Source organism: Argiope bruennichi, chromosome X2 (genome assembly GCF_947563725.1).
Source record: "Argiope bruennichi chromosome X2, qqArgBrue1.1, whole genome shotgun sequence".
Classification (NCBI taxonomy): Eukaryota; Metazoa; Arthropoda; class Arachnida; order Araneae; family Araneidae; genus Argiope; species Argiope bruennichi.
This window is the reverse complement of record NC_079163.1, coordinates 70,050,224-70,063,982: the sequence shown is the minus strand read 5'-3', so window position 1 is coordinate 70,063,982 and position 13,759 is coordinate 70,050,224. Positions and strand designations below refer to the sequence as shown.

The 13,759-nt window shown below is 29.4% G+C and overlaps 1 protein-coding gene across 2 annotated transcripts in view; it reads right to left on the bottom strand.

Moving 5' to 3' along the window:
• LOC129959992 (arginine kinase Lit v 2-like) overlaps positions 1 to 12,948 on the bottom strand; it is a 44,620-nt gene extending 31,672 nt beyond the window's left edge. The window contains exon 1 of one of the 2 annotated variants that reach the window (XM_056072962.1): positions 12,870 to 12,948. In XM_056072962.1, the coding sequence (XP_055928937.1) occupies positions 12,870 to 12,907 (38 nt within the window). In that variant the 5' untranslated portion in view covers positions 12,908 to 12,948. Of the gene's footprint in view, positions 1 to 12,237; positions 12,699 to 12,869 lie in introns of those variants that run through there. The other variant, XM_056072961.1, reaches the window with a different exon arrangement.
• Positions 12,949 to 13,759: the final 811 nt, after the last annotated feature.

The following is a 13,759-nucleotide window of genomic DNA, read 5'->3' as shown; positions in this document are numbered from 1 at the left end:
GATTTAAACTAAGGGTGATGAAAACTGCTTCCTTTATAAATAACAGTCAAAGGTAATTACAAATCTTCGTTTTTCAAAATGAAAAGCATTATTTTATATTTAATTAAGATATTCTATCGCATGGAATAATTGTCTTAAATGCGCTTCAAAAATGATTTTATATTTTTCCGGAAATAGGAAATTTAAGAACTCAAAGAAATTAAATCATTCAATTTAAGTAAAATGAGAGTCAATCAATTACCACAAAGATTGAAGTTAAGAAAAATTCAACGTTATTTTTTTGTCGCAGCAGTAAGAATACGCGCATTGGATTAAACCACATTTGCAAATTGCCTTTTTAGAAATTTAGGATACAAATACCAGAAGTGGTGTCCATCAAAGACCATACTGAATAACCGATTTTATGATAATTTTTCTCTCTTATGACACGAATGTGGACTTCTTTCTTTCAAATGTATTCATTTTTATAATCCTTCTATTCTTTTGAATCTCTCATTTTATACTTCTAAAAAAAGAACCCTTTGTTCTTTCATGTTAATTTAGTTATGTGTGATTAGCAATAGCAACACCAATATCATTTTCACTCAAACTAGACAAATCATTCCTATTACATGAGGATAACTAAAATAAAATTTAAAAAGGACGAAATTTATGTAACCTTAATAATAAAGCAAATTTAAAAAATGACATATTTGTAGTTCACGTTTGATACAATCTACTAATTGCATTCTTCCATTTCTTTCTATGGTTTGTTCGAATGGAATTTTACAATATCACAAAGTTCATATGAAAATTATGGTCCTTTTTTTATTACTTTCATACTATGATTGCCCTCATGGCTTCATACATTTTGTATCTGTTTTGTCGAATAATAATCTTATTGAAAATAATTAAAAATACATTTAATATTTTAATTGCGTTATAGTAATAAAAACACGTCTTTTGGACATTAACTGATTGAATCAAAAATTCGATACACGACTACAATTTTAGTGTTAAAACTACATACTAAATTTCATATATCTAGTTTGTTGCTTCTCTAAGCAATCCCGTTTGAACACACAGGAATGGACAAACCAACAGGCAGTCAACCACTTAACAACCAACTGGTCCAAATTTTAATACAAACCTTTAAGTTTAATGATAAAACCTTGCACCAAATTTCATACATCTAGACTTTTTAAAGTATCGTTTAGCATGCACGTGGCAGGATAAACAGATACAATAATTTCCTTATTCAAATTTAGTCAAAACTGATTCAACGCTATATTTTTGCTGTAAAGACCAAATACGAAATTTCAACAATTCTAAATCGTTCTCTAACTTGCTCCATTTTTAAATTTCCATTTTCGCAGACAGGTGTGCTTGGTTCTAAATAAGTTTTTTTTTCTTAACTTCAACTAGGTCTCAAGCCTGAAGTTTCAACTTATTCACGGGATCAGATTATTAGACAATTACGATGTTTTATACGAGAAAGTAAGAATTCAATTCTTGAGAAATAAAGAAAAAAAAATGCTACTATCGATGATGAATCGTTTCTAATTGTAAGAATTCAATTCTAGTGAAATAAAGAAAAAAAAATGCTACTTTCGGTGATGAATTGTTTCATTATCATGAGTATGCAGTCATTTTAACCAGAATGTTCTTCTGTGAATCAGTCTTTATTTTTGTAACTTAAACTTTCTTATTTTATTGATTTAATTGAAATAAGTTTGAAATCTATTTAAAACAAAACCAATATCTTTATTAAAAATAAAAAGTACTTCTCAGTTTAATGAATTTTTTATTTGATTAACAGGCCTTTCTAAAAGAAAGGATTGTTAATAAATAAAATCTAATAAATTCATTGGCTTAAAATGCCATTATGCGAATTATTTTTTAACCAATAAAGTAAAAGTTCACTTAAAAATATTGAAATTTTTCATTGAAGCCTTTCATTGATAGTGAAAATTTCTGGATGCATTGTCTAGGGCGGTATCAACCATAGATGCGGATTCGAAAATATTTTTTTAAAGTGATAGAATGTTTAAATTTCCAATAAAAAATCATATGTTTGTTGGAAATGATGTTCATGCTTATGATCTGGTCGATCCGAGTTATGTTTGCTAAATTTTTTTGGTATCTCAAAGAAATGAAAAGGAAGAATTGCATTTTTTGCTTTTAACAATCTGAGATTTACTTAATTTATAGTCATTAGTGGGTTGGCTCTTTTCAGACGAAGTTTTAAGCCAACAAAATTAATTATGTCTCAATAACTACCGCAAATTTTGAAACGAAATTTTATATACACTTAGAAAAAGGTATAATCAATCAAATTATTTAAAAATTTCGATTTCTGTAACTTGAAAGCTGTTTAGGATTTCAAAATGTCACTACTCAATATCCCTGCTTTTGATGGCAGTTACTTGAATTGGCTTCCGTTTGTAGCGTGTTTTCTTTCAAATACATGTGGTCGCTCTGCATCCGTCAGATACACCTTATATGTTGCTAATATTAAGGGAAATCAATGCCCTATATATTTTCAAAAAAAATCGATTTTTTAAATAAATATATATATTTGAAATCTCCATTTCAATACCTTTCCAACGATGTAAGTCTCTTGCTTGGGCTCATATTAGAAGTAAGTTAAATTTAATTTTAAATTAATATAAACAGACCTTTAAATGGCATGTCACGCCCACTTTGACAGATGAAAACGTAAACATTGGAGCATTAAACCCTCTGTAAAGCCTCAAGTTTTATTTATTATTTAACTTCAAGAGAGGAGTAGTTTAATCGTAACTGTGTTTGCATGTTTGAATTTTTTTTGCGATAATTGATCTTGTTTATATTTTCCCGCGTTATTTTAACTACGTTTTATCGCTGATACTGCTGGGTTTTGAATGTTGTAACACAAAGTTTTTTCTTCTTTTCTTTGTGCACTGTTTCATACGTATTTAGGGTTATAATTCTTTTTAATCAGTTAATAAAAGACTAAAACCATGCCACGATCAAACAGAATTTTTGAATAAAGGAAAGGCATGTATCATAAACGATCAGAAAAAAATTGGGAATGCTCCTGCTAATGTTGATAATATTTCACTTGATGTTAAACTGATTTTTGCGAAAGAAAAGAAAATTCCCAATCTTGAAGACACTTTTAAGCCGGATAATGCCGATAAAAATGTTATTAACGCCATTATAGACCTGAACATTCTTTCACACCTGTTGTTCAAAACTGCTGTTGAAATTGCAGGTGTTGAAAAGTAATTCAAATGTGGCTGTTTCTTTCATTTTAAAATGCTTTGAATGTGCATATACTCAGGAATTTAGTTCCTCTGAATTTCATAAAGGAACACAGATTGCCAATATCAATACAAGATATGTATGCCATGCGTTCCATTGGTAAAGGTACAGAAGCTGGTAGAGTGTTTTGTGCTATTATGAATCTGCCACAGCCACCAAAAAGATTTCAATTGTTTAATAAGATACTTTTAGGTGCAACTAAGGCAGTCTGTAAGGAAACCATGCAAAAATCTGCAAAGGAAGCTGTCATTAAAAACTATAATGACAAAAACATTGCAATAGTTGCTGATGGAACGTGGCAAAAGCTCAGGCTATACATCACTAAATGGCGCAGTAACCGTTACCAGTATGGACACTAGTAAGGTAATTGATGTTGAAGTGCTCAGCAAATACTATCAGCAGCTGTAGTGGAAGCTATGCGTAACGTGTTTAGAGATCTATACCATCCTGATTTTCTGAAATAGAGCATGCATGGGAATACGCTAAATCCAAATGAAAATGTGAATAATGTCATTTGGTCGCGTGTTCCCAAATTAACTTTTCTGCAAATTAAAACCCTCACTCTTGGTGTTTATGATATAATATACATTTTTAATGAGTGAAATGCTGCAACGTTGCAAGTTCTTCAAAACTTGGCATATAATCAGGTGAATACTCCTTCCATGCGCTAAAATGCTTCGATAGAGAAAAACTTTTGAGAGCAAGACATGCCTTTTCTCAGCAAATGAAGGAAAAGACAAAAGAAAGAAAAAAAGAGCAAAATAAGAATAAAAATAATGTAAAAGTTACAGGTTATGGGCCGGGAATGTTTTGATAAGGTAAGAATTTTTCCTTTAAATTGCATTAGTACTCGAAGATATTTTTTAAATTGTATGTACCTTTAAAATGCGCACCACTTATTATATACCTATAACTATATATGCTGAATGGAAATTTTGTGTGATATTCCCAAAAAATTTATTAGTAATCCTGATCTCGTGCTAGAAAATGAAATTTGTTGAAAAATTTTAGGTGACATTCAGTTAATTTTTTAAATAACCAATTTATATTTTTGTATATTTTTATTTCAGTGAAGAGAAAGATGTCTACTTAATGTTTAGAAAAAATCTCAAACTTTTTATAATGTATTTTTAGAAAAAGGTACACGAAATTATGCGATGTAAAGTTTTCGTTTATGGTAATAAGATTTTAAGGAAAGAATATGCCTTTTCTCAGTAATTAAAGGGAAAGAGTAATAAAAAAATGTAAAAAAGAAAGAGAAATGGAGGATATATATATATATATATATATATATAATAATATAATATAATATAATATGTAGCTTCTAGGCTATTGTGTTTGACTATTTTGATGACACATTATTTTTGCCTTTGAATTGCATAATCTTAAACTGGTATTTTTGGAACTTCGAGTACCTTTTTTTCCAAATTTACTAAATACACGCTCTTGAAATTTTATTCACATATTTCATGCATATAAAGGTGCATACTGATGTGAAAGTTTTCTGATATTCCTAAAATATTTCTTAATAAGGCTGATTCTCGTGTTAAAAAATGTCAATTTTTCAAAAATTATCAGTGACTTTCAGTTAAATTTTTTAAAAAACTCAAACGATATATAGTTAACATTTCGCAATAGTAAAGAGAAAAATGTCAAGTTAACCTGTGGAAAAATTTTTTATACTTGTATCTTTAATAACTTCTGGGTAAAAGGTACATAAAGTTGTGTAATTTAACATTGTCGGTATAGGGGGTACCGACTCCCATTAATAAATAATATAGCTTAACAATAGATTTAAAGTAGGCACAAACAAAAACATAATACATTTTTTTTTCGAAAACGAGCTAGGAAGGTAGCAAAAAAAAAAATTTTCTAAGGTATAATCTAATTATTGAAAAAAAAAAGTAATCGTGTATCTATCAGATAAGGTGCGACTAACGAAATGTTAAACATTTATACATGAGAGTCGTACACAACAAAGGAAGTTTTCGGATATTATAATATTCGGATAAATTTTAATATTCACGAGACTTATTTCCAATGTCATTGCTAACAACCGATCAAACCTAAAATGAAGTTCGGCCAGAGAATGTTCAACGATATGATCAAAAATTAAATAAATACGTTGATTGCATCGATTATTCGATCAAAGTAATAAATGCCAACTACATCAGTCTTAAAGCAAGGGTTCGAAGAGTTTGAGCCAGGAAGCCGTTAATTCATTCCGAGAAAGCTTTATTTAAAATATTCATTGAGATTTGAGTGAAAAATGCACACTAAAGCTAATAACTCAAAAAAAGAGCAAAATTTCATTCTGAAGTGTTTAAAGGGTAAAGAGCAACATTCACTAGTTACATTTATTAGATTTAAATGTCTCAATTCAACTGCACGAATACAGTTTATTCGAAAATGTAATCTTTGTTTCAATTGTTTTTCTGAGAAATGCACAAACGAATCTGCTCTCTCAATATATTAGTAGGTTCTGCAGTCTGAAGCAGCATTCTCTCTTGCAGGAACGTGTAAATTTGAGTTTAATCCGTAATGCGGAAAGCATTTCAAACGAACAATACCAAATGAATGCAACCAAACCTTTCCAATAGTTTGCATGATACGAACCGCGTAATCGGAGTATCCATAAATGCAGTTCGGTTTATGTTGCTCACCTTCCCTACAATCGTAGCTTCGATCTATGACAGAAAAGATAAGATCAGCATTCGGATCCTTTGCAATTCAGGATCATAAGGCTATTTTATTACAGGCGCTTTTATTTGGAAATACTTTTTAAATTATGATGTGAGCCCTGAAATAGGAAATCTTAAATCGGAAATTTCGGCGAATTACGACGATAACGTAAAATTACAGTCCAGCCTACAGTTTTGAAGGTGCTAACAGCTCCGAAACTCAAGTACAATGTTAAGATGAGAGATTTTGAATTAGTAAAAGCATTACAATTGGATGACTCCAATTTTTATAATCTCCATGACCTTTATTTGATATTAGGTGCAGATCGGTTCCTTTCAATCCTTCTTTTAGGTCAAGTGTTCGGAGCCAATAACAAACTCTCAGTCCAGAATTCGTCTTTAATTTGGATAATCGTGGTAATATTGAATGTGAGTGTATAATTAGTCTCTCGCTTACATACTTTAATGATAATGTTTCTGAAGATTAAAAAAAAATCTGGGAAATATAATTGATATAAAATTAGACTTTTAAAAAGTTAACTGCTGAACTTCAGTGAAGATTATTTTAAATCAAATTATTAGTTCAGTTCTTGTAAATTCAGTGGTAAGCTATCCTTAAAAAGGGGTTTTCAAATGAGTAGTTCTCATAATTTTTCGTTATATAGCTTAAAATATATGGAAAAGAAATTCCTTAACACATTGACTTCCATGTCTTCCATATTCGCTGATAGCAAAAATTATCTTCAGTATTCAATTTCATGTGAGTAGAGTATGTCCATGTTTAATTTATATCTCTTTGTTTTAACACATTGTTCACCATGTGAATCACATTTACTATCTAACAGATATTCTCTTCTATGCTAAAATTAAGAAACAGCAAAGAAAGATGTATATGCTTCGCAACTAAAAATATTTCTCTTTATGACTTTTCCGCTGAAGCATATATCTACTCTATATAAGAAGCTTTCATCACAGGAATGCAAGCTAATATTCTGATCTCTAAAACAAAAGTGGTTCTTATGTCTGTTCCAAGATTAGATCTGCCTATTGTTCTAACGCTCGCTCACCTAATGCACTTGGTTTTTATTACTATTCAGTTTCCAATATATTTTTGGAACAGATTCGAAAATTATTCCCAATTAGTTTCCTTCACGTCCGAAAAAGTGGACAGACTTTGTTGGAAATTGAATTACTGAAATTTTGGGAAATTTATCTTTAAAACATTGGCATTGTATATTTTCTTTACAAAATCTCACTGATATCGTCACTGGCGCAAAATAATAGAATATGGCTCTTGCGCCATTAATCTCACAATCCAAGACTCGCAGATATCGCCATACACCGAATTGATCCGAAAACTTTTTGAACTTTGTTGTCATGGCCCAAAATTTCTTGGGTTATCATGCGATCGACCTCCTCAAAATGCTACTTCACACACTTGCCCACACCAGAAAACAGATAAATTTTTTCTTTTACATGTGCAGTTAACACAACTTTTCAAAATGAATTTGAAAGAGTTATCAAAAATTGTCCGCATTGTTGCATATTATTTGCATTTCCTATTGCAATGTAGAGAAAAATAAATTGACATTCTAACTCTGAAGAGAATCAGAAGGAAGTATTGTTTAATAGAGTTCTATTTTAAAGAGGAAGCGAACTCCAAATAGACAGTTTTCTCGCGAAGCTCCATTATCACGCCCGTTCATCGAGAACATATTTTAGGGGTGGCATCAAACTTTTGGACTTACAATATTCCCTCAACAGCATAAGATTGGAATATTGCTATTAAGACAATCTCGTGTTAGTAATATGTATGCTGGAACTTTCATTCGTAATAATATTGGGCAGATAATAAAAGCTAAAAGACTGATTTAATCAGTTTGTTGTAAGACCAGTTAATCTAAAGATCAAAAAGACATTTTAATTGAAATACTACCAAACTGATTGTATGTATAACTTTTTTAATATTCTAAGCAATTATTGGGTAGAAGTATGCTATCCGTTATAAATATCCGATCCATTTCTAAATTCATGGGCTTAACTTTCACATTTGGTAAGATGAGATCATAAGGAGAGAGTTCGTGTGCTCCTTCAGTAGAACCTTCACGGTTCTCAGTAAATAAAACGTTAAGAATTATAATCGATTTATATAATAACAATTAAATAGTAAAATAATATTTATTTTTTATTTTTTAAAGAAAAGAATTTTATTAATCTGAAATAAAATATGAAAAGTTTAAAGATTTATCTTAAGAAACAATGGACTTTTGAATAAAATTTAATATTGGCTTTTTCTGCCTTGACACGGATTTGATTCGGAGAGAGTTAAAAAACGTCATTTAATCAATCGCGGTTAGAATGAATATTTTTACTATGTTAATATACATTTTCACCCTCTGAAATGACTGAAAAAAATAAATGCAAATAAATCCATAAAAATATGTATCCAGTTGATTTACAAAGATTGAAAATAACTATTATTTCTTTCTCAAATCCAAAACGTACAACTTATGCAAAATACAGGGTGTCATACAAGCTATGTAGCGTTTAATATTTACAGATTCGGAAAGAATACGTCAAGACAACTATTTTGATGTATAACTCGTGGGGTCCCCTAATTCAGCATCATAGTCTAATTACCCACATATTATACCTCAAAATACTCGTCTTAATATGTTCTATCCGAATTTATAAATATTAGACGCTGCATCTCTTGTGGGACACCCTGTATATTAAATTAGCAAGCAAAAAATAAAGATCCATTTATGGTCCAGATTAGAAAAGAAATTCAGTGTTGACATTAGCATTATTTGTTGGTATTTCACTAAAAATGAGCATCACTGTATTGAAATTAGAAATTGCTACTCAATCCAAAGTATATTTTACAGCTCAAAACCATGCGCAATTGTCTATTTCTAAAGCCCTTTATTCTTAATTGCTTTCCTGGTTTATTTTACTCAAATAAATTTTTGAAAAGAAAAACTTTTTCTATTTCATATTATATAATATTTTGGTACTTTTTATAAATGTCGCTTTGCATTTATCCAGGTGGAAAAAAAAAACCCTGAAGGTGAACTTTTTTGGCAAAATTTAAAGATATTCATAATTTTTCTACATCCCAATAAAATTTTTCAAAAGTTTATTAAACGGATTGTAGATGATATTGTGTGCCTTGCACTTTGTTTTACCATTCCGTCAAATGCAAGCCTGATAATCATAATTAAAGTGAGAAAACATAATGTGCACAAAATCACTTTATACATTGTTCATAAATATAAGGGTTCCATAAACAATGTTATCATTTCAAGAATAACAAACTGCCTCTCACTGTTTTTTTTTCTTTCAATGATTAAGAGTTTTTTTGCTTTATTTTTTTATTATTTGATTTTGGTCTCATAGCCAAAAATATTTCCAGTTTGATGAAGATTATTTATTGTTTCTCTTGTTAGAAATTAACAGCTCTTTTAAACCTAAATTGTTTATTTTAAATTCTTTTACTGAATTGTCAAAGATTAAAATTAAGGAATATACAGGGTGGTTATAATTAAATTTCTCCTATAAACAGCATCATATAACGGAAATGGTTAAACGAGTTGCAGCGAAATTTGGTATATAGACAGTACACGAGATGCGCTCACGGAATTTCGAAAAAACATTTTTAGTTCCAAAATGTCCACCAGAGAGCGCCTTTTCAGGAAAAACATTAAATTTAACATATATAATTCATAACAATATCAACAATTCAGAACAGTTAATACAGAAAATTTAATATCTAATGTTGCAATTAAACAGATTTAATCAATAAAATGAAAAGAATTTTTTAGGAGTATGTGTGCCGCCTAGAACTTATGTAAATGGTGGCCAATTTTCTTTGACCTTTGTTCTCTTTTTAAGATTTGTTCAGTTTCCTCAATTGCCACTTCCATAAGCATTTGGAAGTGTTAGATTACCATTTGTTTCTGAAGTCCACCACCCTACTAGTTCTTTAATCCGTTTATGAAATCTTAAGCCTAGATTTTGCTGCCAGTCATCATTATCAGAACAAAGACCTACTAAAAAATTAGCTGTAATTGAGTTCATTAAAAAGATTTTCAGTTGTTAAGATATCAATTATTAATTCTACTAAATTATTTCGTTTCGTATTACAATTAACAATCTTTTCGTATTTTCAATAAGTTTCTAAAATTCTTTTCTGATCGGGTGTGTCACTGAACAACAACCAGATAGATTTAAATATCTGATATATGTAGAAGATATAATTTTTTCTTTCAAATTTGGAAGAAAGAGAAAATTCCTTTTGTCATCTAGCAGCACAAGATAGAAATCAACACATTTCCTCTAAAATTCAATTTCCATAAATCCTTTCATCTAATAATTAATATTCTTTAATTTGATTTATTTTTTATTTTTTTAAGACCAAGTTGTATTTTTATATCTTGAGATATTTTATAAGAAGATATTTTCCCAAAGCTTGTTTTTTCCTTCATTCATCTCTATATCTCTATTCTATTCATCTCTCTCTCTTGTTCCTCATTCATCTTTTTCTTATAAATCAAGAATTTCTCGGCAAATAATTTATTTATTCTGTAATTCTTTCTCTAAATTCTGATCTAAATGATGAATTGATTTTTAAAATTGTCAAAGTCATAAAATGAAAAGGAAATTATTCAACAAAATAAGTAAAATAAGGCACAATTAATTTGGTTGCTTCATTTTGTTAACAAAGTGAAGCGCAATAAGTAAATGCTAAAAATGTACAGTAAATAATAGATAATAATATTAAATTATTGTTTTAATTTTATTTCTAAAGTAATATTATTGAATTTTCTTCCTATACTCTAAAGAACACTTAATATAAATTGACGAACGATTGAGACCTATTGAGGGAATTAATTTGATTAGATTTCTATTTGAAGGATTTTTCATTATCATCCATTAAAAATTACCTAATATCTTTTAAGTGAAACAGCCTTTTCAGCTGTCTAAGCAATACTTATTTTGTCCTTTGGAAATCGAAAAGAAATGCTTCTAAGAGACAATAGGTTGATTGGAAACGTAAGAAAATGATTCACAATTTTGTTATTCGTTCCACCTTTCCATAAAAAGGTCTTTTTCGAAATGATTAGCAATTTAAAGTCAAGAGTTAGGAAAGTTTTTTTACTACGGTTTTATTCATATTATATTTGAAAGACTGCTTGCAAATCGAATAAAAGACGAAGTAATGTTAATGTACTGAATGGAGAAATATACAAAATCAAATATTTCAAAATAAAATAATCCTAACAGTCTTTTTAGAATCTAGGGAAAATATAGCTTAAAGGGAATTCCAAACATGATATTTATTAATTCTCAGAGGCATAAAAAAACTATTTGGAGAAAATTATCTTCACGTTTTGATTAAATTAAAGTGTATGTACACACTGGAAACTTCGAAAATCGTTCAAAATATCGAATATTTTTTTTATTGCTTGATAATGTTCTCTTATCCTTTAGCTTTCAAACGATACCAAGATGTTGTCAATATTCGAAATATTTCTCGAGTTATAATTATTTTTCTTGAGGTGCTTTCAATAAAAACTCTAGTTACGTTTTTTTTTTTAAACTCTTTTTATGAAGAATTGTATTTTTCCACTATGTTGCTTCATTCAAACAATGAATATGAAATGTAAAACAATGTATGAAATAGCGGATGTTTTGTGCCTCAATCAAAGTTATATTTATAGAAATAAATTTTTAATAGCTGTTTAAAAGTTAAAATTATAGAAAAAATCTCGCTTTTTCTATTCATCGTTGATGAAATTTTTTTAAAAAAAGAACGATATATTTTTATAACTTGATTGAGGCAGACAACATGAAGACTAATATTAGGCATAATTTCCAACTAGAATTGTGTGTCTGTACAAATTAGAATTTAAGATATCATGTTTCAAAAAATATGCTAATTTTTTGAAACATGAATTAATAATTAGTGTAATATGGTTTTTTCTCACTGAAATGACTTTAAACATATATTAATGACCTACTGTGAAAAAGCTGGATTTTTAAAGTTAAAATTTGAAAAAAAATCTTCTCGTGTGTACGTACACTTTAATGTTTGTAGAATTATTTTCATCAAATTGTAAGTTATTTACTGCATGATTGCCATATACGATATTCTCCATTCATTAAAAAATAGCCGAGATCAAATCTTAAAATAACATGTCAAAACAATTGATATTTCTCTTAGGAAAAACTAAGTCACAGAGAAGATTATCTTATCGAAAGAACTTACCTTTTTGTCCACTGAAAGTATATCACAGCCAAAGCTGCGGCGAGGGCACTTAACAACATAGCAATCGATCGATTTTCCATTTTGATCGTTCGCCTTGGATATGACCGATAAATCAAAATGTTTTTAAGCCACAGAATTTGAGAAAATTTATCTCACAATATCTCGACTCGCATCTGACACAGATGCAGCACCTCCAAAAATTACTTATTCAATGAGCTACAGATAAATGTACTCTTGCCAAAGATTTCAAAGGGTATAAAAAGCAAACTTCCATTCTTTTAATATTATCGTGTTACTTTTATTCACTTTAGAGCACGTAACTTATCATCAGATGTCAGTAAGATATAAACTGACAAATTATTTCTCTCAGAAACCACCCAAATAATTCAGATAAGTATTATTTGTTGTTATTTATAATTTTGATCTGAATCTAATGAAGAGCATCTGCTCGGAAAGTCCTACACCAAATTCTAAATATATACACACAGACATTTAGCGAGCACGTGTCGCGACAGTTAGAAAAAATCAGCCGTTCCGTTTTTGGCTTTCAATCCTGTGTAGGTAAAACAATGATACAGCTCCTTGTTTCCCTTTGAAATGAAGAAAGAAAAGAACGAGAGAAGGCAACCTACCCTTTGACGATATAAGCCAGATACCAGAGGGAAAACATGGTGCAGTGGCCAGATCCCGACTGCTGCAGCGAGGAGAGTGGGGAAGGTCGCGCGGAGCATGATGGAAGTTATGGATTTATTGAGAGGCGTTGTTTTCGGGGAAGATTTTCATTTATTTCTCATTTATTTAAGTGATTATTTTTTATTTTATAATTACATTATCATTCGTCAATTTTTTAATTCATTTAATTCTTCATTTTGGTTTCAACTTTTTTTTCTCGTTAAAAAATATTATTAAAGTTAAATACTTTTCTTGTACAACTATCATGGACAAAGAGCTGATTTTTTTTTAATTTTATATTTCGATCATAAAGCATTATTTGAATTCTATTCAAATATATCATTTATTTTGAAATGCATTACAATTGGATCTGTTCCTATCCTATTAAATTGACTTGAATGATATTCGACTCAGCTTTCACACTGAATTACCATGCATATGATATTGTTTGGAATTCATACGGAAAAGTTTTCAAAAGACTTCATTCAATGAATCAAAATATCTCATTTCATTTCTTATCTTCTCTCTCTCTCTCTCTTTTTTTTATCAAAGTCAACGTGAATGAATCGCCCATGTTCAAGGTTTTTTGAAATCGATGCACAATTTACAATAATATATTGAGTTATAGGGCTATGGCATTTTTGAAATTTGTCATTTTTCTATTATTTTGCGTCATTAGTGCAAATTATTTTTTTCGATAAAACTAAATTATTTCATAAGCAGCAATTTATGAAAGTAAGAAACTAAACATTCTTTAGTAGAGTGGCTGGTTTCATTTAATTATTCAACACTTTTGACCTGATTTAATAAGGATATGTCATTTCTTTTAATCTGACTTAAATTAAGCTAT